The sequence below is a fragment of the Microtus pennsylvanicus genome, chromosome 9 (assembly GCF_037038515.1).
Source record: "Microtus pennsylvanicus isolate mMicPen1 chromosome 9, mMicPen1.hap1, whole genome shotgun sequence".
NCBI lineage: Eukaryota > Metazoa > Chordata > Mammalia > Rodentia > Cricetidae > Microtus > Microtus pennsylvanicus.
In genome coordinates this window covers 107,636,420-107,663,612 of record NC_134587.1, presented here as the reverse complement: position 1 = coordinate 107,663,612, position 27,193 = coordinate 107,636,420, and the positions used below count along the sequence as shown (strand labels likewise).

The 27,193-nt window shown below is 50.6% G+C and overlaps 1 protein-coding gene across 3 annotated transcripts in view; it reads right to left on the bottom strand.

Annotated features, from left to right (window-relative positions):
• Nwd1 (NACHT and WD repeat domain containing 1) overlaps window positions 1-27,193 on the bottom strand; it is a 141,550-nt gene that overhangs the window by 46,986 nt on the left and 67,371 nt on the right. For all 3 annotated transcript variants that reach the window (XM_075987010.1, XM_075987011.1, XM_075987009.1), the window contains one exon: window positions 18,270-18,392. In XM_075987010.1, the coding sequence (XP_075843125.1) occupies window positions 18,270-18,392 (123 nt within the window). The remainder of the gene's footprint in view (window positions 1-18,269; window positions 18,393-27,193) is intronic.

The window sequence follows — 27,193 nt, the reverse complement described above, 5'->3', positions numbered from 1 at the left end:
GTTGACAACGTGACCTCTCTCCTGACACACAGCACACTGTTGACAACGTGACCTCTCTCCTGACACACACTGCACACTATTGACAACATGACCACTCTCCTGACACACAGCACACTGTTGACAACGTGACCACTCTCCTGACACACACCATACACTGTTGACAACGTGACCACTCTCCTGACACACACCATACACTGTTGACAACGTGACCTCTCTCCTGACACACACCATACACTGTTGACAACATGACCTCTCTCCTGACACACACCATACACTGTTGACAACATGACCTCTCTCCTGACACACACCATACACTGTTGACAACATGACCTCTCTCCTGACACACACCATACACTGTTGACAACGTGACCTCTCTCCTGACACACACTGCACACTGTTGACAACGTGACCACTCTCCTGACACACACTGCACACTGTGACAACGTGACCTCTCTCCTGACACGCACCATACACTGTCGACAACGTGACCTCTCTCCTGACACACACCATACACTGTTGACAACATGACCTCTCTCCTGACACACACCATACACTGTTGACAACGTGACCTCTCTCCTGACACACACCATACACTGTTGACAACGTGACCTCTCTCCTGACACACACTGCACACTGTTGACAACGTGACTACTCTCCTGACACACAGCACACACTGTTGACAACGTGACCGCTCTCCTGACACACACTGCACACTGTTGACAACGTGACCTCTCTCCTGACACACACAGCACACTGTTGACAACGTGACCTCTCTCCTGACACACACTGCACACTGTGACAACGTGACCTCTCTCCTGACACACAGCACACTGTTGACAACGTGACCTCTCTCCTGACACACACCATACACTGTTGACAACGTGACTACTCTCCTGACACGCACCATACACTGTTGACAACGTGACCTCTCTCCTGACACACACCATACACTGTTGACAACGTGACCTCTCTCCTGACACACACCATACACTGTTGACAACGTGAACTCTCTCCTGACACACAGCACACTGTTGACAACGTGACCTCTCTCCTGACACACCATACACTGTTGACAACATGACCTCTCTCCTGACACACACCACACACTGTTGACAACGTGACCTCTCTCCTGACACACACCATACACTGTTGACAACGTGACCTCTCTCCTGACACACACCATACACTGTTGACAACGTGACCTCTCTCCTGACACACACCATACACTGTTGACAACGTGACCACTCTGCTGACACACAGCACACTGTTGACAACGTGACCTCTCTCCTGACACACACCATACACTGTTGACAACGTGACCTCTCTCCTGACACACAGCACACTGTTGACAACGTGTCCACTCTCCTGACACACAGCACACTGTTGACAACGTGACCTCTCTCCTGACACACAGCACACTGTTGACAACGTGACCTCTCTCCTGACACGCACCATACACTGTTGACAACGTGACCTCTCTCCTGACACACACCATACACTGTTGACAACGTGACCTCTCTCCTGACACACACCATACACTGTTGACAACGTGACCTCTCTCCTGACACACACCATACACTGTTGACAACGTGACCGCTCTCCTGACACACACCATACACTGTTGACAACGTGACCTCTCTCCTGACACACAGCACACTGTTGACAACGTGACCTCTCTCCTGACACACAGCACACTGTTGACAACGTGACCACTCTCCTGACACACACTGCACACTGTGACAACGTGACCTCTCTCCTGACACACACCATACACTGTTGACAACGTGACCTCTCTCCTGACACAAACTGAACACTGTGACAACGTGACCTCTCTCCTGACACACACTGCACACTGTTGACAACGTGACCTCTCTCCTGACACACACCATACACTGTGACAACGTGACCTCTCTCCTGACACACACCATACACTTTTGACAACGTGACCACTCTCCTGACACACACAGCACACTGTTGACAACGTGACCTCTCTCCTGACACACACCATACACTGTTGACAACGTGACCTCTCTCCTGACACACACCATACACTGTTGACAACGTGACCTCTCTCCTGACACACAGCACACTGTTGACAACGTGACCTCTCTCCTGACACACACTGCACACTATTGACAACATGACCACTCTCCTGACACACAGCACACTGTTGACAACGTGACCACTCTCCTGACACACACCATACACTGTTGACAACGTGACCACTCTCCTGACACACACCATACACTGTTGACAACGTGACCTCTCTCCTGACACACACCATACACTGTTGACAACATGACCTCTCTCCTGACACACACCATACACTGTTGACAACATGACCTCTCTCCTGACACACACCATACACTGTTGACAACATGACCTCTCTCCTGACACACACCATACACTGTTGACAACGTGACCTCTCTCCTGACACACACTGCACACTGTTGACAACGTGACCACTCTCCTGACACACACTGCACACTGTGACAACGTGACCTCTCTCCTGACACGCACCATACACTGTCGACAACGTGACCTCTCTCCTGACACACACCATACACTGTTGACAACATGACCTCTCTCCTGACACACACCATACACTGTTGACAACGTGACCTCTCTCCTGACACACACTGCACACTGTGACAACGTGACCTCTCTCCTGACACACACCATACACTGTTGACAACGTGACCTCTCTCCTGACACACACCATACACTGTTGACAACGTGACCTCTCTCCTGACACACACCATACACTGTTGACAACGTGACTTCTCTCCTGACACGCACCATACACTGTTGACAACGTGACCACTCTCCTGACACACACTGCACACTGTGACAACGTGACCTCTCTCCTGACACACACTGCACACTGTGACAACGTGACCTCTCTCCTGACACACACTGCACACTGTGACAACGTGACCTCTCTCCTGACACACACTGCACACTGTGACAACGTGACCTCTCTCCTGACACACACTGCACACTGTTGACAACGTGACCTCTCTCCTGACACACACCATACACTGTTGACAACGTGACCTCTCTCCTGACACGCACCATACACTGTTGACAACATGACCACTCTCCTGACACACACCATACACTGTGACAACGTGACCTCTCTCCTGACACACACCATACACTGTTGACAACGTGACCTCTCTCCTGACACACACTGCACACTATTGACAACATGACCACTCTCCTGACACACAGCACACTGTTGACAACGTGACCACTCTCCTGACACACACCATACACTGTTGACAACGTGACCACTCTCCTGACACACACCATACACTGTTGACAACGTGACCTCTCTCCTGACACACACCATACACTGTTGACAACATGACCTCTCTCCTGACACACACCATACACTGTTGACAACATGACCTCTCTCCTGACACACACCATACACTGTTGACAACATGACCTCTCTCCTGACACACACCATACACTGTTGACAACGTGACCTCTCTCCTGACACACACTGCACACTGTTGACAACGTGACCACTCTCCTGACACACACTGCACACTGTGACAACGTGACCTCTCTCCTGACACGCACCATACACTGTTGACAACGTGACCTCTCTCCTGACACACACCAAACACTGTTGACACCATGACCTCTCTCCTGACACACACCATACACTGTTGACAACGTGACCTCTCTCCTGACACACACTGCACACTGTGACAACGTGACCTCTCTCCTGACACACACCATACACTGTTGACAACGTGACCTCTCTCCTGACACACACCATACACTGTTGACAACGTGACCTCTCTCCTGACACACACCATACACTGTTGACAACGTGACCTCTCTCCTGACACGCACCATACACTGTTGACAACGTGACCACTCTCCTGACACACACTGCACACTGTGACAACGTGACCTCTCTCCTGACACACACTGCACACTGTGACAACGTGACCTCTCTCCTGACACACACTGCACACTGTGACAACGTGACCTCTCTCCTGACACACACTGCACACTGTGACAACGTGACCTCTCTCCTGACACACACTGCACACTGTTGACAACGTGACCTCTCTCCTGACACACACCATACACTGTTGACAACGTGACCTCTCTCCTGACACGCACCATACACTGTTGACAACATGACCACTCTCCTGACACACACCATACACTGTTGACAACGTGACCTCTCTCCTGACACACACCATACACTGTTGACAACATGACCACTCTCCTGACACACACCATACACTGTTGACAACGTGACCTCTCTCCTGACACACACCATACACTGTTGACAACGTGACCTCTCTCCTGACACGCACCATACACTGTTGACAACATGACCACTCTCCTGACACACACCATACACTGTGACAACGTGACCTCTCTCCTGACACACACCATACACTGTTGACAACGTGACCTCTCTCCTGACACACACTGCACACTATTGACAACATGACCACTCTCCTGACACACAGCACACTGTTGACAACGTGACCACTCTCCTGACACACACCATACACTGTTGACAACGTGACCACTCTCCTGACACACACCATACACTGTTGACAACGTGACCTCTCTCCTGACACACACCATACACTGTTGACAACATGACCTCTCTCCTGACACACACCATACACTGTTGACAACATGACCTCTCTCCTGACACACACCATACACTGTTGACAACATGACCTCTCTCCTGACACACACCATACACTGTTGACAACGTGACCTCTCTCCTGACACACACTGCACACTGTTGACAACGTGACCACTCTCCTGACACACACTGCACACTGTGACAACGTGACCTCTCTCCTGACACGCACCATACACTGTTGACAACGTGACCTCTCTCCTGACACACACCATACACTGTTGACAACATGACCTCTCTCCTGACACACACCATACACTGTTGACAACGTGACCTCTCTCCTGACACACACTGCACACTGTGACAACGTGACCTCTCTCCTGACACACACCATACACTGTTGACAACGTGACCTCTATCCTGACACACACCATACACTGTTGACAACGTGACCTCTCTCCTGACACACACCATACACTGTTGACAACGTGACCTCTCTCCTGACACGCACCATACACTGTTGACAACGTGACCACTCTCCTGACACACACTGCACACTGTGACAACGTGACCTCTCTCCTGACACACACTGCACACTGTTGACAACGTGACCTCTCTCCTGACACACACTGCACACTGTGACAACGTGACCTCTCTCCTGACACACACTGCACACTGTGACAACGTGACCTCTCTCCTGACACACACTGCACACTGTTGACAACGTGACCTCTCTCCTGACACACACCATACACTGTTGACAACGTGACCTCTCTCCTGACACGCACCATACACTGTTGACAACATGACCACTCTCCTGACACACACCATACACTGTTGACAACGTGACCTCTCTCCTGACACACACCATACACTGTTGACAACGTGACTACTCTCCTGACACACACTGCACACTGTGACAACGTGACCTCTCTCCTGACACACACCATACACTGTTGACAACGTGACCTCTCTCCTGACACGCACCATACACTGTTGACAACGTGACCTCTCTCCTGACACACACCATACACTGTCAACAACGTGACCACTCTCCTGACACACACCATACACTGTCAACAACGTGACCACTCTCCTGACACACACCATACACTGTTGACAACGTGACCTCTCTCCTGACACACTGCACACTGTTGACAACGTGACCACTCTCCTGACACACACCATACACTGTTGACAACGTGACCTCTCTCCTGACACACACTGCACACTGTGACAACGTGACCTCTCTCCTGACACACACCATACACTGTTGACAACGTGACCTCTCTCCTGACACACACCATACACTGTTGACAACGTGACCTCTCTCCTGACACACACCATACACTGTTGACAACGTGACCTCTCTCCTGACACACACCATACACTGTTGACAACGTGACCCGCTCTCCTGACACAACCATACACTGTTGACAACGTGACCTCTCTCCTGACACACACCATACACTGTTGACAACGTGACCTCTCTCCTGACACACACCACACACTGTTGACAACGTGACCTCTCTCCTGACACACACTGCACACTGTTGACAACGTGACCTCTCTCCTGACACACAGCACACACTGTTGACAACGTGACCGCTCTCCTGACACACACTGCACACTGTTGACAACGTGACCTCTCTCCTGACACACACTGCACACTGTGACAACGTGACCTCTCTCCTGACACACAGCACACTGTTGACAACGTGACCTCTCTCCTGACACACACCATACACTGTTGACAACGTGACTACTCTCCTGACACGCACCATACACTGTTGACAACGTGACCTCTCTCCTGACACACACCATACACTGTTGACAACGTGACCTCTCTCCTGACACACACCATACACTGTTGACAACGTGACCTCTCTCCTGACACACACCATACACTGTTGACAACGTGACCTCTCTCCTGACACACCATACACTGTTGACAACATAACCTCTCTCCTGACACACACCACACACTGTTGACAACGTGACCTCTCTCCTGACACACACCATACACTGTTGACAACGTGACCTCTCTCCTGACACACACCATACACTGTTGACAACGTGACCTCTCTCCTGACACACACCATACACTGTTGACAACGTGACCACTCTCCTGACACACAGCACACTGTTGACAACGTGACCTCTCTCCTGACACACACCACACACTGTTGACAACGTGACCTCTCTCCTGACACACACCATACACTGTTGACAACGTGACCTCTCTCCTGACACACAGCACACTGTTGACAACGTGACCACTCTCCTGACACACAGCACACTGTTGACAACGTGACCTCTCTCCTGACACCAGCACACTGTTGACAACGTGACCTCTCTCCTGACACACACCATACACTGTTGACAACGTGACCTCTCTCCTGACACACAGCACACTGTTGACAACGTGACCACTCTCCTGACACACAGCACACTGTTGACAACGTGACCTCTCTCCTGACACACAGCACACTGTTGACAACGTGACCTCTCTCCTGACACACACCATACACTGTTGACAACGTGACCTCTCTCCTGACACACAGCACACTGTTGACAACGTGACCTCTCTCCTGACACACACCATACACTGTTGACAACGTGACTTCTCTCCTGACACACAGCACACTGTTGACAACGTGACCTCTCTCCTGACACACACCATACACTGTTGACAACGTGACCTCTCTCCTGACACGCACCATACACTGTTGACAACGTGACCTCTCTCCTGACACACACAATACACTGTTGACAACGTGACCTCTCTCCTGACACACACCATACACTGTTGACAACGTGACCACTCTCCTGACACACACCATACACTGTTGACAACGTGACCTCTCTCCTGACACACACTGCACACTGTGACAACGTGACCTCTCTCCTGACACACACCATACACTGTTGACAACGTGACCTCTCTCCTGACACACACCATACACTGTTGACAACGTGACCTCTCTCCTGACACGCACCATACACTGTTGACAACGTGACCACTCTCCTGACACACACTGCACACTGTGACAACGTGACCTCTCTCCTGACACACACTGAACACTGTTGACAACGTGACCTCTCTCCTGACACACACCATACACTGTTGACAACGTGACCTCTCTCCTGACACACACCATACACTGTTGACAACATGACCACTCTCCTGACACACACTGCACACTGTGACAACGTGACCTCTCTCCTGACACACACCATACACTGTTGACAACGTGACCTCTCTCCTGACACACACCATACACTGTTGACAACGTGACCTCTCTCCTGACACACACCATACACTGTTGACAACGTGACCTCTCTCCTGACACACACCATACACTGTTGACAACGTGACTACTCTCCTGACACACACTGCACACTGTGACAACGTGACCTCTCTCCTGACACACACCATACACTGTTGACAACGTGACCTCTCTCCTGACACGCACCATACACTGTTGACAACGTGACCTCTCTCCTGACACACAGCACATTGTTGACAACGTGACCTCTCTCCTGACACACACCATACACTGTCAACAACGTGACCACTCTCCTGACACACACCATACACTGTTGACAACGTGACCTCTCTCCTGACACACTGCACACTGTTGACAACGTGACCACTCTCCTGACACACACCATACACTGTTGACAACGTGACCTCTCTCCTGACACACACTGCACACTGTGACAACGTGACCTCTCTCCTGACACACACCATACACTGTTGACAACGTGACCTCTCTCCTGACACACACCATACACTGTTGACAACGTGACCTCTCTCCTGACACACACCATACACTGTTGACAACGTGACCTCTCTCCTGACACACACCATACACTGTTGACAACGTGACCCGCTCTCCTGACACACACCATACACTGTTGACAACGTGACCTCTCTCCTGACACACACCATACACTGTTGACAACGTGACCTCTCTCCTGACACACACTGCACACTGTTGACAACGTGACTACTCTCCTGACACACAGCACACACTGTTGACAACGTGACCGCTCTCCTGACACACACTGCACACTGTTGACAACGTGACCTCTCTCCTGACACACACAGCACACTGTTGACAACGTGACCTCTCTCCTGACACACACTGCACACTGTGACAACGTGACCTCTCTCCTGACACACACTGCACACTGTTGACAACGTGACCTCTCTCCTGACACACACCATACACTGTTGACAACGTGACCTCTCTCCTGACACGCACCATACACTGTTGACAACGTGACCTCTCTCCTGACACACACCATACACTGTTGACAACGTGACCTCTCTCCTGACACACACCATACACTGTTGACAACGTGACCTCTCTCCTGACACACAGCACACTGTTGACAACGTGACCTCTCTCCTGACACACCATACACTGTTGACAACGTGACCTCTCTCCTGACACACACCACACACTGTTGACAACGTGACCTCTCTCCTGACACACACCATACACTGTTGACAACGTGACCTCTCTCCTGACACACACCATACACTGTTGACAACGTGACCTCTCTCCTGACACACACCATACACTGTTGACAACGTGACCACTCTCCTGACACACAGCACACTGTTGACAACGTGACCTCTCTCCTGACACACACCATACACTGTTGACAACGTGACCTCTCCTGACACACAGCACACTGTTGACAACGTGTCCACTCTCCTGACACACAGCACACTGTTGACAACGTGACCTCTCTCCTGACACACAGCACACTGTTGACAACGTGACCTCTCTCCTGACACGCACCATACACTGTTGACAACGTGACCTCTCTCCTGACACACACCATACACTGTTGACAACGTGACCTCTCTCCTGACACACACCATACACTGTTGACAACGTGACCTCTCTCCTGACACACACCATACACTGTTGACAACGTGACCTCTCTCCTGACACACACCATACACTGTTGACAACGTGACCTCTCTCCTGACACACACCACACACTGTTGACAACGTGACCTCTCTCCTGAAACACAGCACACTGTGACAACGTGACCACTCTCCTGACACACCACACACTGTTGACAACGTGACCACTCTCCTGACACACACTGCACACTGTGACAACGTGACCTCTCTCCTGACACGCACCATACACTGTTGACAACGTGACCACTCTCCTGACACACACCACACACTGTTGACAACGTGACCTCTCTCCTGACACGCACCATACACTGTTGACAACGTGACCGCTCTCCTGACACACACTGCACACTGTGACAACGTGACCTCTCTCCTGACACACATCACACACTGTTGACAACGTGACCTCTCTCCTGACACACACCATACACTGTTGACAACGTGACCTCTCTCCTGACACACAGCACACTGTTGACAACGTGACCTCTCTCCTGACACGCACCATACACTGTTGACAACGTGACCTCTCTCCTGACACACACCATACACTGTTGACAACGTGACCTCTCTCCTGACATACAGCACACTGTTGACAACGTGACCTCTCTCCTGACACACACCATACACTGTTGACAACGTGACCTCTCTCCTGACACACACCATACACTGTTGACAACGTGACCTCTCTCCTGACACACACCATACACTGTTGACAACGTGACCTCTCTCCTGACACACACCATACACTGTTGACAACGTGACCTCTCTCCTGACACACACCATACACTGTTGACAACGTGACCACTCTCCTGACACACACCACACACTGTTGACAACGTGACCTCTCTCCTGACACACACTGCACACTGTTGACAACGTGACCTCTCTCCTGACACACACCATACACTGTTGACAACGTGACCACTCTCCTGACACACACCACACACTGTTGACAACGTGACCTCTCTCCCGACACACACTGCACACTGTTGACAACGTGACCACTCTCCTGACACACAGCACACTGTTGACAACGTGACCCGCTCCTGACACACACTGCACACTGTTGACAACGTGACCTCTCTCCTGACACACACCATACACTGTTGACAACATGACCACTCTCCTGACACACACCATACACTGTTGACAACGTGACCTCTCTCCTGACACACACCATACACTGTTGACAACGTGACCTCTCTCCTGACACACACCATACACTGTTGACAACGTGACCTCTCTCCTGACACACAGCACACTGTTGACAACGTGACTACTCTCCTGACACACACTGCACACTGTGACAACGTGACCTCTCTCCTGACACACACTGCACACTGTTGACAACATGACTTAGCTCCTGACACACACCATACACTGTTGACAACGTGAACTCTCTCCTGACACACACCATACACTGTCGACAACGTGACCTCTCTCCTGACACACAGCACACTGTTGACTTCGTGACCTCTCTCCTGACACACCATACACTGTTGACAACATGACCTCTCTCCTGACACACACCACACACTGTTGACAACGTGACCTCTCTCCTGACACACACCATACACTGTTGACAACGTGACCTCTCTCCTGACACACACCATACACTGTTGACAACGTGACCTCTCTCCTGACACACACAGCACACTGTTGACAACGTGACCTCTCTCCTGACACACACTGCACACTGTGACAACGTGACCTCTCTCCTGACACACAGCACACTGTTGACAACGTGACCTCTCTCCTGACACACACCATACACTGTTGACAACGTGACTACTCTCCTGACACACACCATACACTGTTGACAACGTGACCTCTCTCCTGACACACACCATACACTGTTGACAACGTGACCTCTCTCCTGACACACACCATACACTGTTGACAACGTGACCTCTCTCCTGACACACAGCACACTGTTGACAACGTGACCTCTCTCCTGACACACCATACACTGTTGACAACATGACCTCTCTCCTGACACACACCACACACTGTTGACAACGTGACCTCTCTCCTGACACATACCATACACTGTTGACAACGTGACCTCTCTCCTGACACACACCATACACTGTTGACAACGTGACCTCTCTCCTGACACACACCATACACTGTTGACAACGTGACCACTCTCCTGACACACAGCACACTGTTGACAACGTGACCTCTCTCCTGACACACACCATACACTGTTGACAACGTGACCTCTCTCCTGACACACAGCACACTGTTGACAACGTGTCCACTCTCCTGACACACAGCACACTGTTGACAACGTGACCTCTCTCCTGACACACAGCACACTGTTGACAACGTGACCTCTCTCCTGACACGCACCATACACTGTTGACAACGTGACCTCTCTCCTGACACACACCATACACTGTTGACAACGTGACCTCTCTCCTGACACACACCATACACTGTTGACAACGTGACCTCTCTCCTGACACACACCATACACTGTTGACAACGTGACCTCTCTCCTGACACACACCATACACTGTTGACAACGTGACCTCTCTCCTGACACACACCACACACTGTTGACAACGTGACCTCTCTCCTGAAACACAGCACACTGTGACAACGTGACCACTCTCCTGACACACCACACACTGTTGACAACGTGACCACTCTCCTGACACACACTGCACACTGTGACAACGTGACCTCTCTCCTGACACGCACCATACACTGTTGACAACGTGACCACTCTCCTGACACACACCACACACTGTTGACAACGTGACCTCTCTCCTCACACGCACCATACACTGTTGACAACGTGACCGCTCTCCTGACACACACTGCACACTGTGACAACGTGACCTCTCTCCTGACACACACCACACACTGTTGACAACGTGACCTCTCTCCTGACACACACCATACACTGTTGACAACGTGACCTCTCTCCTGACACACAGCACACTGTTGACAACGTGACCTCTCTCCTGACACGCACCATACACTGTTGACAACGTGACCTCTCTCCTGACACACACCATACACTGTTGACAACGTGACCTCTCTCCTGACATACAGCACACTGTTGACAACGTGACCTCTCTCCTGACACACACCATACACTGTTGACAACGTGACCTCTCTCCTGACACACACCATACACTGTTGACAACGTGACCTCTCTCCTGACACACACCATACACTGTTGACAACGTGACCTCTCTCCTGACACACACCATACACTGTTGACAACGTGACCTCTCTCCTGACACACACCATACACTGTTGACAACGTGACCACTCTCCTGACACACACCACACACTTTTGACAACGTGACCTCTCTCCTGACACACACTGCACACTGTTGACAACGTGACCTCTCTCCTGACACACACCATACACTGTTGACAACGTGACCACTCTCCTGACACACACCACACACTGTTGACAACGTGACCTCTCTCCTGACACACACTGCACACTGTTGACAACGTGACCACTCTCCTGACACACAGCACACTGTTGACAACGTGACCCGCTCCTGACACACACTGCACACTGTTGACAACGTGACCTCTCTCCTGACACACACCATACACTGTTGACAACATGACCACTCTCCTGACACACACCATACACTGTTGACAACGTGACCTCTCTCCTGACACACACCATACACTGTTGACAACGTGACCTCTCTCCTGACACACACCATACACTGTTGACAACGTGACCTATCTCCTGACACACAGCACACTGTTGACAAGGTGACTACTCTCCTGACACACACTGCACACTGTGACAACGTGACCTCTCTCCTGACACACACCATACACTGTTGACAACGTGACCTCTCTCCTGACACACACCATACACTGTTGACAACGTGACCTCTCTCCTGACACACAGCACACTGTTGACAACGTGACTACTCTCCTGACACACACTGCACACTGTGACAACGTGACCTCTCTCCTGACACACACTGCACACTGTTGACAACGTGACCTCTCTCCTGACACACAGCACACTGTTGACAACGTGACCACTCTCCTGACATGCACCATACACTGTTGACAACGTGACCACTCTCCTGACACACAGCACACTGTTGACAACGTGACCTCTCTCCTGACACACACCATACACTGTTGACAACGTGACCTCTCTCCTGACACACACCACACACTGTTGACAACGTGACCACTCTCCTGACACGCACCATACACTGTTGACAACGTGACCTCTCTCCTGACACGCACCATACACTGTTGACAACGTGACCCGCTCTCCTGACACACAGCATACACTGTTGACAACATGACCACTCTCCTGACACACACTGCACACTGTGACAACGTGACCTCTCTCCTGACACACACCATACACTGTTGACAACGTGACCTCTCTCCTGACACACAGAACACTGTTGACAACGTGACCTCTCTCCTGACACACACCATACACTGTTGACAACGTGACCTCTCTCCTGACACACAGCACACTGTTGACAACGTGACCTCTCTCCTGACACACAGCACACTGTTGACAACGTGACCTCTCTCCTGACACGCACCATACACTGTTGACAACGTGACCTCTCTCCTGACACACACCATACACTGTTGACAACGTGACCTCTCTCCTGACACACAGCACACTGTTGACAACGTGACTACTCTCCTGACACACACTGCACACTGTTGACAACGTGACCTCTCTCCTGACACACTGCACACTGTGACAACGTGACCTCTCTCCTGATACACACCATACACTGTTGACAACGTGACCCGCTCCTGACACACTCTGCACACTGTTGACAACGTGACCTCTCTCCTGACACACACTGCACACTGTTGACAACGTGACCTCTCTCCTGACACACACCATACACTGTTGACAACGTGACCTCTCTCCTGACACACACCATACACTGTTGACAACGTGACCTCTCTCCTGACACACTGCACACTGTGACAACGTGACCTCTCTCCTGACACACACCATACACTGTTGACAACGTGACCTCTCTCCTGACACACTGCACACTGTGACAACGTGACCTCTCTCCTGACACACACCATACACTGTTGACAACGTGACCCGCTCCTGACACACACTGCACACTGTTGACAACGTGACCTCTTTCCTGACACACACTGCACACTGTTGACAACGTGACCTCTCTCCTGACACACACCATACACTGTTGACAACGTGACCTCTCTCCTGACACACTGCACACTGTGACAACGTGACCTCTCTCCTGACACACACCATACACTGTTGACAACGTGACGCGCTCCTGACACACACTGCACACTGTTGACAACGTGACCTCTCTCCTGACACACACTGCACACTGTTGACAACGTGACCTCTCTCCTGACACACACCATACACTGTTGACAACATGACCTCTCTCCTGACACACACCATACACTGTTGACAACGTGACCTCTCTCCTGACACACTGCACACTGTGACAACGTGACCTCTCTCCTGACACACACCATACACTGTTGACAACGTGACCTCTCTCCTGACACACTGCACACTGTGACAACGTGACCTCTCTCCTGACACACACCATACACTGTTGACAACGTGACCCGCTCCTGACACACACTGCACACTGTTGACAACGTGACCTCTCTCCTGACACACACTGCACACTGTTGACAACGTGACCTCTCTCCTGACACACACTGCACACTGTGACAACGTGACCTCTCTCCTGACACACACCATACACTGTTGACAACGTGACTACTCTACTGACACACACCATACACTGTTGACAACGTGACTACTCTACTGACACACACCATACACTGTTGACAACGTGACCTCTCTCCTGACACACACTGCACACTGTGACAACGTGACCTCTCTCCTGACACACACCACACACTGTTGACAACGTGACCTCTCTCCTGACACACACCATACACTGTTGACAACGTGACCTCTCTCCTGACACACAGCACACTGTTGACAACGTGACCTCTCTCCTGACACACACCATACACTGTTGACAACGTGACCTCTCTCCTGACACACAGCACACTGTTGACAACGTGACTACTCTCCTGACACACACTGCACACTGTGACAACGTGACCTCTCTCCTGACACACACCATACACTGTTGACAACGTGACCTCTCTCCTGACACACACCATACACTGTTGACAACGTGACTACTCTACTGACACACACCATACACTGTTGACAACCTGACCTCTCTCCTGACACACAGCACACTGTTGACAACGTGACCTCTCTCCTGACACACACCACACACTGTTGACAACGTGACTACTCTCCTGACACACAGCACACTGTTGACAACGTGACCGCTCTCCTGACACACACTGCACACTGTGACAACGTGACCTGCTCCTGACACACACCATACACTGTTGACAACGTGATCCGCTCCTGACACACACCACACACTGTTGACAACGTGACCCGCTCTCCTGACACACACTGCACACTGTTGACAACGTGACCCGCTCTCCTGACACACAGCACACTGTTGACAAGGTAATTTTGTAGTTCAAGGCGTCAACGGGCTCAGTCAAGAACACCGTGAGCTAGCCACCTCCCCCATGTGATTATGATGGGGTATCAGTGCTTGTCAGCTGGGCGGGGCCTGGAGAACCCTGCACAGCCTGCTTGAGTTAGCAACCCTCAGAAGAAGTGGCTTGTGAGAATAAAGTGATTGATTGCCCCTCAAAATGGGTCATGTATATCAGTCTCCCACAAAGCTCAGGGATAGGCTCATGGGACGGGAAGAGAACAGAGTGTAGGATCTGGAAGCTGCACTGGAGCATTGTGGGTGCCTTTCAGGCCATGACGGGACTGTCCCTCTCACAAACTCACAGTTGCTGTGACCCTGAAAAGGTCTGCGCAAGGTAGGGACCATCACCGGCTGTCATAGGGGGTGTGGAGTTGGCCCCCGGAATCTCGTGGGGAGTGGCACTATTAGGAGGTGTGGTTTTGTTGGAGGAAGTGCGTCACTGTGGCGGTAGACTTGGAGGTTTCCTATGCTCAGGACACCGCCCAGTGTGACTGCTACCCCTTCAGAACCACATTTGCCTGCATATGGCCATGCTCCCCGCCACAGTGATAATGAACCGAACCTCTGAATTCTAAGCCACCACCTCAGGTAAATGTTTTCCTTTATAAGAGTTGCCATGGTCACGGAGTCTCTTTACAGCAATAAAATCCCTAAGACAGAAGTGGAGGGGGTCACAGGGCCCATCTCCCCTTGAGGATTTTCAGGCAGTTCATGGGGAGGGAGATGTTTACTTCAGTGGAAGAGGCATTTGGGAGGAGCCCATGCTCCTCTGGTCACCACTTCCCCCACCCACACACAGAAAAGTAGAGATGGGTACTTGGGAAGAGAAGGGGACTGGCAGGAAAGGGAGGTGAATGTGATCCAAAGATGTAGATGTCACACATTATAGATGTGACACATGAGATGTTACAATGAAACACATCCTTACACAGTTAATAGTTGCTAAAAAACTTTGGTTTAGTTTTATATGAAAGTACCTGGTGTGAGTGGGAAGGAAACATGGAACACATAACAAACGCACTTAGGGGTTTATTAGAGGGCGTGCACAGGCCTGGGAAGTCAGTGTGCACAGAGAGGGAGGAAGATGGCGCGTCCAGCTTTTAAAAGCTGCCTAGCGCATGCGCACATGGGGTTGACATGTCTATGCCAAAGGCAGATGATGGGAGGGTGGAGGGGGGGCTCACACATGTGTGCATATGTGGATCACGCAGGGCCCTTTAACATCCCCAGGGGCCATTAGACACTTCTGCCTGAGGGCTTGTCTGCACCTGCATGACCCCTAGAGCCTGGAAGTATCAGCTTTGTGTGGCTGAAATCATTACATTATATACATATTTTTTTTGGTTGTGAGTCTAGCTTTTTAGGTTTTTGTTTGTTTATTTGCTTGTTTTTTTTTTTTGTGTGTGTGTGTGTATGTGTGAAATGGTTTCTCAGTAGCCATGGAGCCTGTCCTGGAACCTGCTCTGTAGACCAGGCTGGCTTCGAACTCACAGAGATCTGCCTGCCTCTGCCTCCTGAGTACTGAAATTTAAGGTGTGCACTATCACCGCCCAGCCCTTTTAGAATTGTGTGTGTGTGTGTGTGTGTGTGTGTGTGCAGGTCAGAGGACAACTTCTCCTGGAAGGTTGCTCTCCTTCCACCACATGGGTTTCAGGATTTGAACTCAGCTCACTAGGCATATATTCGAGTATCTTTACCTGCTCAGCCATCTCACCAGCAGTGCCCCCTCCCTGAAACAGTGTTAAGATTTTCATTTATGTGCATGTCTGTCTGTCTGTCTGTCTTTGTGTCTGCAGGTGCCTGAAGAGGCCAGGAGGTATTGGATATCCTGGAGGTGGTGTTACAGACAGCTGTGAGCCGCCCAACATGGGTGAACGTGTGTCCTTGGAAGACCGAGAAGCACTCTTAACCACTGAGCCAATCTTTCTGGCCCCTGACCTCCATTATATGTTTTTTAATAAAAAGCTTGTTTGCGGCCACTGTGTGTGAGGCAGAGAATTGTTTGTTGTGCAGTTCTAGCTGACTGATGCAGTCTCCGCATAAGGACATAAGTGGGTGAGGGTGAAGTCACTCTGGGGACAATGTGCAGCCACCCTGCTTCCCACGCATCACCTGTGTGTCCTGTTAGAACGTGGACCACCTGCTGTTCCTCCACGTCCCACACTACCATGGCGCCATCTTGGGTGCCCACCACCAGCAGCTTCTCTTCCAGGCTCCATGCTATGGCGGTGACCCCTGCAGACACACAAAGGGACGGTGAGGACCTGGTGACCCCTGCAGACACACAAAGGGACAGAGAGGACCTGGTGACCCCTGCAGACACACAAAGGGACAGAGAGGACCTGGTGACCCCTGCAGACACACAAAGGGACAGAGAGGACCTGGTGACCCCTGCAGACACACAAAGGGACGGTGAGGACCTGGTGACCCCTGCAGACACACAAAGGGACGGTGAGGACCTGGTGACCCCTGCAGACACACAAAGGGACGGTGAGGACCTGGTGACCCCTGCAGACACACAAAGGGGTCAGAGAGGACCTGGTGACCCCTGCAAACACACAAAGGGACAGAGAGGACCTGGTGACCCCTGCAGACACACAAAGGGACGGTGAGGACCTGGTGACCCCTGCAGACACACAAAGGGACGGTGAGGACCTGGTGACCCCTGCAGACACACAAAGGGACGGTGAGGACCTGGTGACCCCTGCAGACACACAAAGGGACGGTGAGGACCTGGTGACCCCTGCAGACACACAAAGGGGTCAGAGAGGACCTGGTGACCCCTGCAAACACACAAAGGGACGGTGAGGACCTGGTGACCCCTGCAGACACACAAAGGGACGGTGAGGACCTGGTGACCCCTGCAGACACACAAAGGGACGGTGAGGACCTGGTGACCCCTGCAGACACACAAAGGGACGGTGAGGACCTGGTGGCTCAGATAGGGTCTGAGAGCCTACGTTTACAGATGGAAAACCAAGGAATAAACAGTTAAGTGGCCATTCTGCAGTCACATAGCCAAGAGCACAGACTTTAGAAGGTGACCTAGAGACTGCCTGCAGTATGGATTATTTTTGTTAAAGACTTATTTTTACTTGAAATGGAGTGTGTTGTAGGGCCCAGCCAAGACAAGCTCAACAGAGGCCTGAGTCTCAGTAGTTTACCCGAAGACAATACCTGGTTCCAAGAAAGACCACAAACTGAGGCCACCCAGGCACCACCCAGGAACAGACCATCCAAAGGAAATTCCTGACGATCTAACCATTCTAGATAGGATCACCTGCCAGCACATAGCCATCACTTTTCACTAAAGTCTTTCTCCCTTTTCAGACAGCATAAAAACTCTTACTGAAATCTTTCTTATAGCTTCCCTCAGTAGTATATAATATATTGTATAGCCACAATATTTTAAACAAGAACAGAAACTATAACAAAAATAACTTAAATTCACATCACATAAAATCCTGCACCAGCGTGAAGCATCTGAGACAAACAGCAGGGTTTTTTTTTCATACCCTAACCAATAGTAACTTGTAATCAGCCCCTCTAAATGATGACAGATGTTTATAACCCATTGGATCTTGTGCTTATATGGCAAACCTGCCTGCATTGTCCCCGTGTCCCCGTACTACAGGCCAAGGCCAACTCCTTTCCATGAAATGTTTAAGGTGGGTAGAGGTTGTTCGTCTCATCTCTTTTAGGAAAATATACCCCTATGCTTATGGCTCTATTTCTAAAGTCCTTTAAGTGATCCAATATCAAAGTCAAAGAAGTCGTGCCTTGAGTCTGTCCCATCACATCCGTCTCTTAAGTCAGAAAGAGGATGCACAAAAGAGAAAAACAAAACAACACACAAAACAAAACAGACTCCTCCTGGCGCCTGGAGGCAAAACCAAACTGAAAAGATGACAGCCTTAAGCTGTCTATCTACAGAACTGAGACACCTGGAGCATCCCATGTGTCTGTCTACAGAAACCAGAGAGATCCACTCTCATACAGAAGGGTCCTGGGACCCAAATACAGAAGGGCCCTGGGGACATCTCCTCAGGTGCCCCGTGTGATCCTTTCGTGCATCCACGCAGACCGTCTACAGGCTCTCAGAGATTCTGGGCCCCCTGCAGACTGTCTACAGGCTCTCAGAGATTCTGGGCCCCCTGCAGACCGTCTACAGGCTCTCAGAGATTCTGGGCCCCCTGCAGACCGTCTACAGGCTCTCAGAGATTCTGGGCCCCCTGCAGACTGTCTACAGGCTCTCAGAGATTCTGGGCCCCCTGCAGACCGTCTACAGGCTCTCAGAGATTCTGGGCCCCCTGCAGACTGTCTACAGGCTCTCAGAGATTCTGGGCCCCCTGCAGACTGTCTACAGGCTCTCAGAGATTCTGGGCCCCCTGCAGACCGTCTACAGGCTCTCAGAGATTCTGGGCCCCCTGCAGACCGTCTACAGGCTCTCAGAGATTCTGGGCCCCCTGCAGACTGTCTACAGGCTCTCAGAGATTCTGGGCCCCCTGCAGACTGTCTACAGGCTCTCAGAGATTCTGGGCTCCCTGCAGACTGTCTACAGGCTCTCAGAGATTCTGGGCGCATTTACAGAAGGATATCCAAACAGAAGGACACAAAACAAAGCTTACGTACAGAAAACTTATCAGACTACTGAAAGCTCTACAGGGCAATGGTCTTGGGTTATGATTTTCATCTCTTTAAGAGACAAGCCATGCCAACTCCCGGAGACCCCTGCCCTCCTCCCGCCATCTTAGATTCTGTCTGTCCCCTCTTGGTGCATGCACGTGACTCTCTCTCTCTCTCTCTCTCTCTCTCTCTCTCTCTCTGGCCCTTCTCTCTCTCTCTCCTCTTCTTCTCTTCTCCTCCCACATTCTCTCTCATCTAAGTAATAAATATTCAATTCTATTTCATATAATGTGTCTGCCCATGTGTCTCCCACCCACGTGCCTGCTCAGCCACTCGCCGCTGGGAAACTACACCTTCCAGGGACTCGCTGGGAGCCAGGAACCAGCCCAGTGCCGCATAGCTGGACCCCTCCTGGACTGGTGGCTCTCCCAGTCAGGGATCCGCTGCTGGGGACCAGACTGCCTGGGACGAGCCACCACTCGGGAACCGCCAGGGGTCTTGCAGCATTTTTTAAAATTGGTGCCGTGTAACTCGGATATCCTGAACTGGGTTATTTTTCCACTCCCACCACCGGCTTCCCGGCTTCAATCTGTGAGTCTTCCCCCGTTCTGCTACTGGAATCGTGTTTGGACTGACCCCTGGGTCAATCTGCCCACACATTAGCACTGCACACTCCCCGTACAGTGCATTCGACTGGGGACCCAGGGGCCCCCAGTTTTTTATCTCTTTTTTTCATTTCTTCTCTTTCCTCTTTTTCTTCTCTCTTCGTAACCACTACTCAGAGTGGCCCGGCCTCTCTGGTTTCTGGGTCACCCGACCAGATCCAGCTAGGTCATAGTACCCCACTCGCGGTCCTCGTCTGTGAGTCCTGGGTGTTTGCATCGATTTGCATCCCGCCTATTTCCAGAAGACGTTCCCTTATAGGCCTTGGGTGCCGCTGTTTCATGGGTTTTCATGATTTTGGCTCTGGATAGCAACCCTGGCTTTTTAAAAATTCCAGCCATGGCATGGTGTGGTTTTTTTTTCAGTTCCAGCCTTTTGCTCCCCTCTGTGGCTTGTGTTGTGGCATGGTGGCTCAGCAACAGAGCAGATCATGCCTTTAGGTCCCTTTCATTAAGCTTAAAATCCTTACAGCTCAAAAAATTGTGACTTTTTTCATACAACACGTGGATGCCGCCATTTTGACTGGGGTCAGGTGACTTTATCGCCATCTTGACTGAGGGCCAGGTCAGGTGACCAAATTCCACCATCTTTACTGAGGCATTACCTGCTGGGTTCCCCAGTGCTAACTTTATTACATGGGTGACCTTACCTCCATCTTGGCTGAGAGCCAGGTCAGGTGACCAAGCTCTCCCATTTTTACTTAAGTATACCCTGCCTTGTTCCCCGGTTTTCACTAAAATCCTCTTGTTAACTCTGTTACATGTGTTTTGCGCAGTGGCATGCCTTTGATAGGGCCCATAAAAGGCATCCACGTTGCCCAACTCCTGTTCACTCTTTCTGTGTATAATAATTGTTCATTACATCTCATTTCAGACAACAAAATCATAAGTCTCATGTTTTAAACTGGTATGTACTTTTAAGTCTCTTACAAAAATACTTTATATTTAATCCAACCCTCATTTAAAATATATTAAGCTGTTCTCTACTATTGTCAGTTCTGCCGTTAACCTTACATTGCAAGCAGTTTCTTCTTCTTTCTGCTTTTTTATGAGTATAAATCTTACCTGTTAAGAGCCAGTACAGTCAAGCTCAGACCCAACCTTCCAGGCAGATTCTATACTGCAACTATATGTAATAAACAGCCCTCAACTGCTCAGAGATCTGGGGAATGTGATATTTAAATATTAAAAAAAAACTTTTCAGAACAAAAAGAGACAGGTTGGCTCCCAGCAGCAGCACTCTGCTTCCTCCAAAGAAGACAGAAGACAAATGGACACACAGAACAACGTCCTTCTGTGGTTCACTTAGACTGCTGAGCGCTGACCATTGGGCAAAACTGCCTATCATCTAAACTAAAGACCTCTAGACGTGGACAGAATCGCCAGAATTGACAGCCTAGCCATGGAGGACTCAAAAAGAATAGTTCTGGGTGCCAACCAGGTCAGTTCTCTGTCATTTTTTAATCAGTAACTCAAATAAAATCTTATCCTTCTCAAAGATATCTGATACAGTTTGATAGCTGATTTCACCAGGTTACCTCACCAAACAAATTTCAAGTCAACTTTCTCTCTTATGCTGCCTTCCATACTCTTAAAAATACTTTTCATTGTACAAAAATATGCCACAGTCATTATGTGTCTAAAATTTCTGTTTTCATAAACCCAAGGAATTCTTGTGCGTCCCAGGGAGCCAAATCAAAGGATCCACTTTAAACAGGTCAGATACCCCCTCAATTCCCTGGTCCTAAAGAGATTTTTTTTCCTTAATTTAACTTTGTTCTTTGTTCTGCCAATACCTTAAACAGGATAAGAAACACCAGACATTTCCATGCCACAGACACCGGTTGGGAGCAAAGAGACCAGCTATGCCAGCCTTCTCAGAATCCCCCTCCCCAAAGATGACGCCCACAAATAAGCCGGAAGCAGTTTTGAGAATCCGCCGCCCCAATTCCGTCAAACTGTGGTGTCCAATATCCGGCTTTTTATTGTAAAAAAGTGCTGGGAATGTTATGGTTTTCATTTCTTTAAGAGACAAGCCATGTCCATTCCTGGCAACCCCTGCCCGCCCGCCATCTTAGATTCTCATGGTCCTCTCTTGGTATGCTCTCTCTCTCTCCCCCCCCCTGGGCCCTTCTTTGTCTCTCTCCTCTTCTTCTCTTTTTTCCTCTCTCCTCTAAGTAATAAATATCCAATTCTATTCTGTGTGATATGCCTGTCTATGTGCCTTCTACCCGCCACCTGCTCAGCTGCTCACCGCTGGGAAACTACACCTTTCAGGGACTCTCTGGGAGCCGGGCACCAGCCTAGTTCCACATGGCTGGGCCCCGCCCGGACTGGTGGCTCTCGCAGTCAGGGATCTGCTGCTCGGGACCAACCTGCCCGGGACAAGGGATCTTGCAGCATTTTTAAAACTGTGGGCCTGGAGGATCCCAGAGAGCCCCCATATGTTATGTCTAGTCCATGGGGACCCCAAAAGGCCACCCTGGAGGCCAACTCACCAAAATGCAAAAGCAAGGTTTATTGGGCGCCCGTTACAAGCCGGGAGGGACCTCATCAATACAGCAGCAGAGGAGGACCCCGCCCTTCTAGATGGCCCTATTTAAAGGCAAAATCCATAAAAGTTACATTAGCAGGGTGTGGGGTGTCCTGGTGAGTGTGTGTTGGCAGGTGATCCAACACAGTTGGAACGTTAGGAATTTCCTTTGGATGGTCTGTTCCTGGGTGGCACCTGGTAGTCTCAGTTTGTGGTCTTTCTCTAAACCAGGTATTGTCTCAAGGTAAACTACTGAGACTCAGACCTCTATTGAGCTTGTCATGGCTGGGACCTCCATTATGACTCAGGTCTTCGAAAGATCAGTAAGTGCTCTTAAGTCCTGAGTCACCTCTCCAGTGCCTTAAAATAAAATAAAAATTAACATTAATTTTGTGTGTGTGTATGTGTGTGTGTGTATCAGAGGAAAACTTGCAGGAGTCAGTCATCTCCTTCCATCTTGTGGTCCCCAGGATTGAACCCAGGTCATCAGGTTTGCTGGCAAGCCCTTCCACTCACTGAACCCTCTCACCAGCCCCTGAGTGTGATGAGAAAGGGGGCTGGAGAGATGGCTCAGTGAGCAGAGCACATGCAGCGTAAGCCTGATGGCAGGAGTTTGGGTCCCAGAGCCCAGGAGAGCCAGAAACAGCAGGAGCACACCTGCAGCCCCGCCTCCTACAGATGGGGGAGGGGCAGGTGAGTGGGAGCTTGAAGGCCAGGTAGTCTGCTGTGCACAAGAGACACTGCCTCATCCAAAGCCGAAGGAAGACTGGAGCGATGGCTCAGCAGTTAAGATCTCCTACTGCCCTTGCACAGGACCAGGGTTCATTTCCCATCACCCACAAGGCAGCTCCTATCTGTCTGTACACACATCCAATGCATACACTTGGACAGATGCATAAAATAAATAAATCTAAAGGAATAAGATAAAATAAAACACGCAGGGCAGAAGGTTAGAATGGACACTAAGGTTGTCCTTTGACATCAAGGGAGCTGGAAAGGTGACGCCCACTTGCTCTTGTCTGATGTAATTCCAGCTCCAGGGAATCTGCTGGCCTCTGTGTGCACTGCATCCACATGCACATACATAGTACACACATACATATCATTAAAAATAAATACATAGAAATTAAAAGAGGAAGCAGGGTGGTGGTGGCACACTCAGAGGCAGGCGGATCTGTGAGCTCGAGGCAGCCTGGTCTACAGAGTTCCAGGACAGCCAGGGCCACAGAACATCCTGTCTTGGAAAACAAATAAAAAGAGGAACCTAGCCCAAAGTGTAGCTCAGCCAATGACCTCACCCAGGGATAGTTCTGCATCCAGGGATTCTGCAGAGCTACATTCTCCCCTACATTTTTTATTTAGATGTAGCAACTAGAGACAAAGATGCACCTGGTGTTACCATTTGACCATGGAGAGTCCCCCACAGACGCCTAGAACTCCTGTTAGTAGTGTACTGTTATAATCTGCTGGCCTGGTCTGCCACCTGGGTCCCTGTCCCTTTAAGGGACAAGCCCTGCCCACTCCCACCCCCTCCCCCTTCCACTGAGGCAGATGTACCCTTTCTCACCCTCTATTTCTCTCTGCCCTTTTTCTGGAGAGGCAGCTTCTGCCTCTCTCTTCTCACCCCTTTCTACCCTTCATTTCCCCCTCCATAACCCACTAAATACACTCTATACCCAAACTCTCTGTATCTGTCTGTCTCTCACCTGCTGCGGTCTCCCACCCACCAAGGGAATCGGCTGAGCTCTCAGGTGACCCGCTGCTGCCCCCCCCCATGGCACTGGTCCCCTACCACCTATTTATAAATGGTAACATTGGTTCCTGACTTGGCCAGGCTCTCTCCACTTCCCTTCTGCCTGTGGGTGGGCCGGCTGAGGACATGTGAGGACCCTGGACATTCGCAGGCTGTCTCTTGCAGCCGAGGACTGCTAGGGATCCTGTAATCTTCTAACTCTTCTTCTATATGGCCTCTTTTCCAGCTGAAAATTGCTGGAGTTCTACATCCAACATCAAATGGTAGGTTCTGGCCATGCCTCCATGAGTGTGCAATCGCTCAACAGTGGTTCTCCCGCATGGAAACGGTCCAGTACTGGTCAGCCGCTTGCCAATCGGGCTTAAAGCCCCTTCCTTGGGCCTCCAACTCCATGTGACCACGTAGGGGTTTGGTTTGTACCCACCCATTCCCACGGCTCCGGGACTTTGAGTGACGACTCAAAGCTCAGCTTCCGGGACACTGGAGTTCGGTCTCTGGATCTTTGCTCCTTACTCATGGAGACTGCACCACCCGCCCTCGGATATCAAGCTACATAGCTCCCTATCATCGGTTTACATTCTGCCCGTGATTGTTAGCTGAAAGTGCAGCCTACTTTTTCTGTTTTACTATCTGCTTTTCGTTCCCAGCACGGTAATCACACCCATGCTAAACTGTCCGGTTGCTCCCCAACGGAACCCCTCCGTCTAGTGGGCTCAGCTACGGTTCCCGGTTCTCAACTTGGCAGTGTAAGTAACTGTTATTCTGTCCCTGCCCCCTGCCCTGTGCTGTCTCTCACCACAGCAGCAGAATCTGTCTCTCTTCCATTCACAGAGCTCTGTTTCTACCACTGCTGCCCTGCAGGTGAAAATCCTAAACCCTGGATTCTACCAGCCCACTTCCCAACTTTCCATCAGTCCGCTGGGACAATTGGTGAGACTGTTCCCTTTATGGCCTAGTGCCTCTGGTGTGACTGCCATTTCTTGTGCCCCGTTATCTTGTGGATGAATGGATAATGGCCCAAGCTGGTTGTTTATTTTTCCTCCTCACCCGTGGGAAACAGGCTGACATTTCTAACTTCTACCAGCGTTTGGCTAAATTTAAAGAATTTATACCACTCTCCCTTCATCCCCCCCCCCGCTTCTCCCCTTCCTGTCCCCCTCCATAACCCACTAAATAAACTCTATACCCAGACTCTCTCTCTTTATGATGTATCCATCTGCCTCTCACTCTCTGCGGTCTCCCATCTGCCGGCGGATTGGCCGTGACCTCGTGGGACTGTTCCCCCACCACCATATGTTTATAACTGATAACAGGCAGTGCTGTTGGAAGGTTCTGGAAGTAGGACATGGGAGGTGGGTCCTTAGGAGTGTGATGACACCCAGGCCCCTTCCAGAAGTTCTTATCACACATCATTGTCAAGTGATGCTGAGTACCCACATATGGAACCTTCATTTCCGGGATG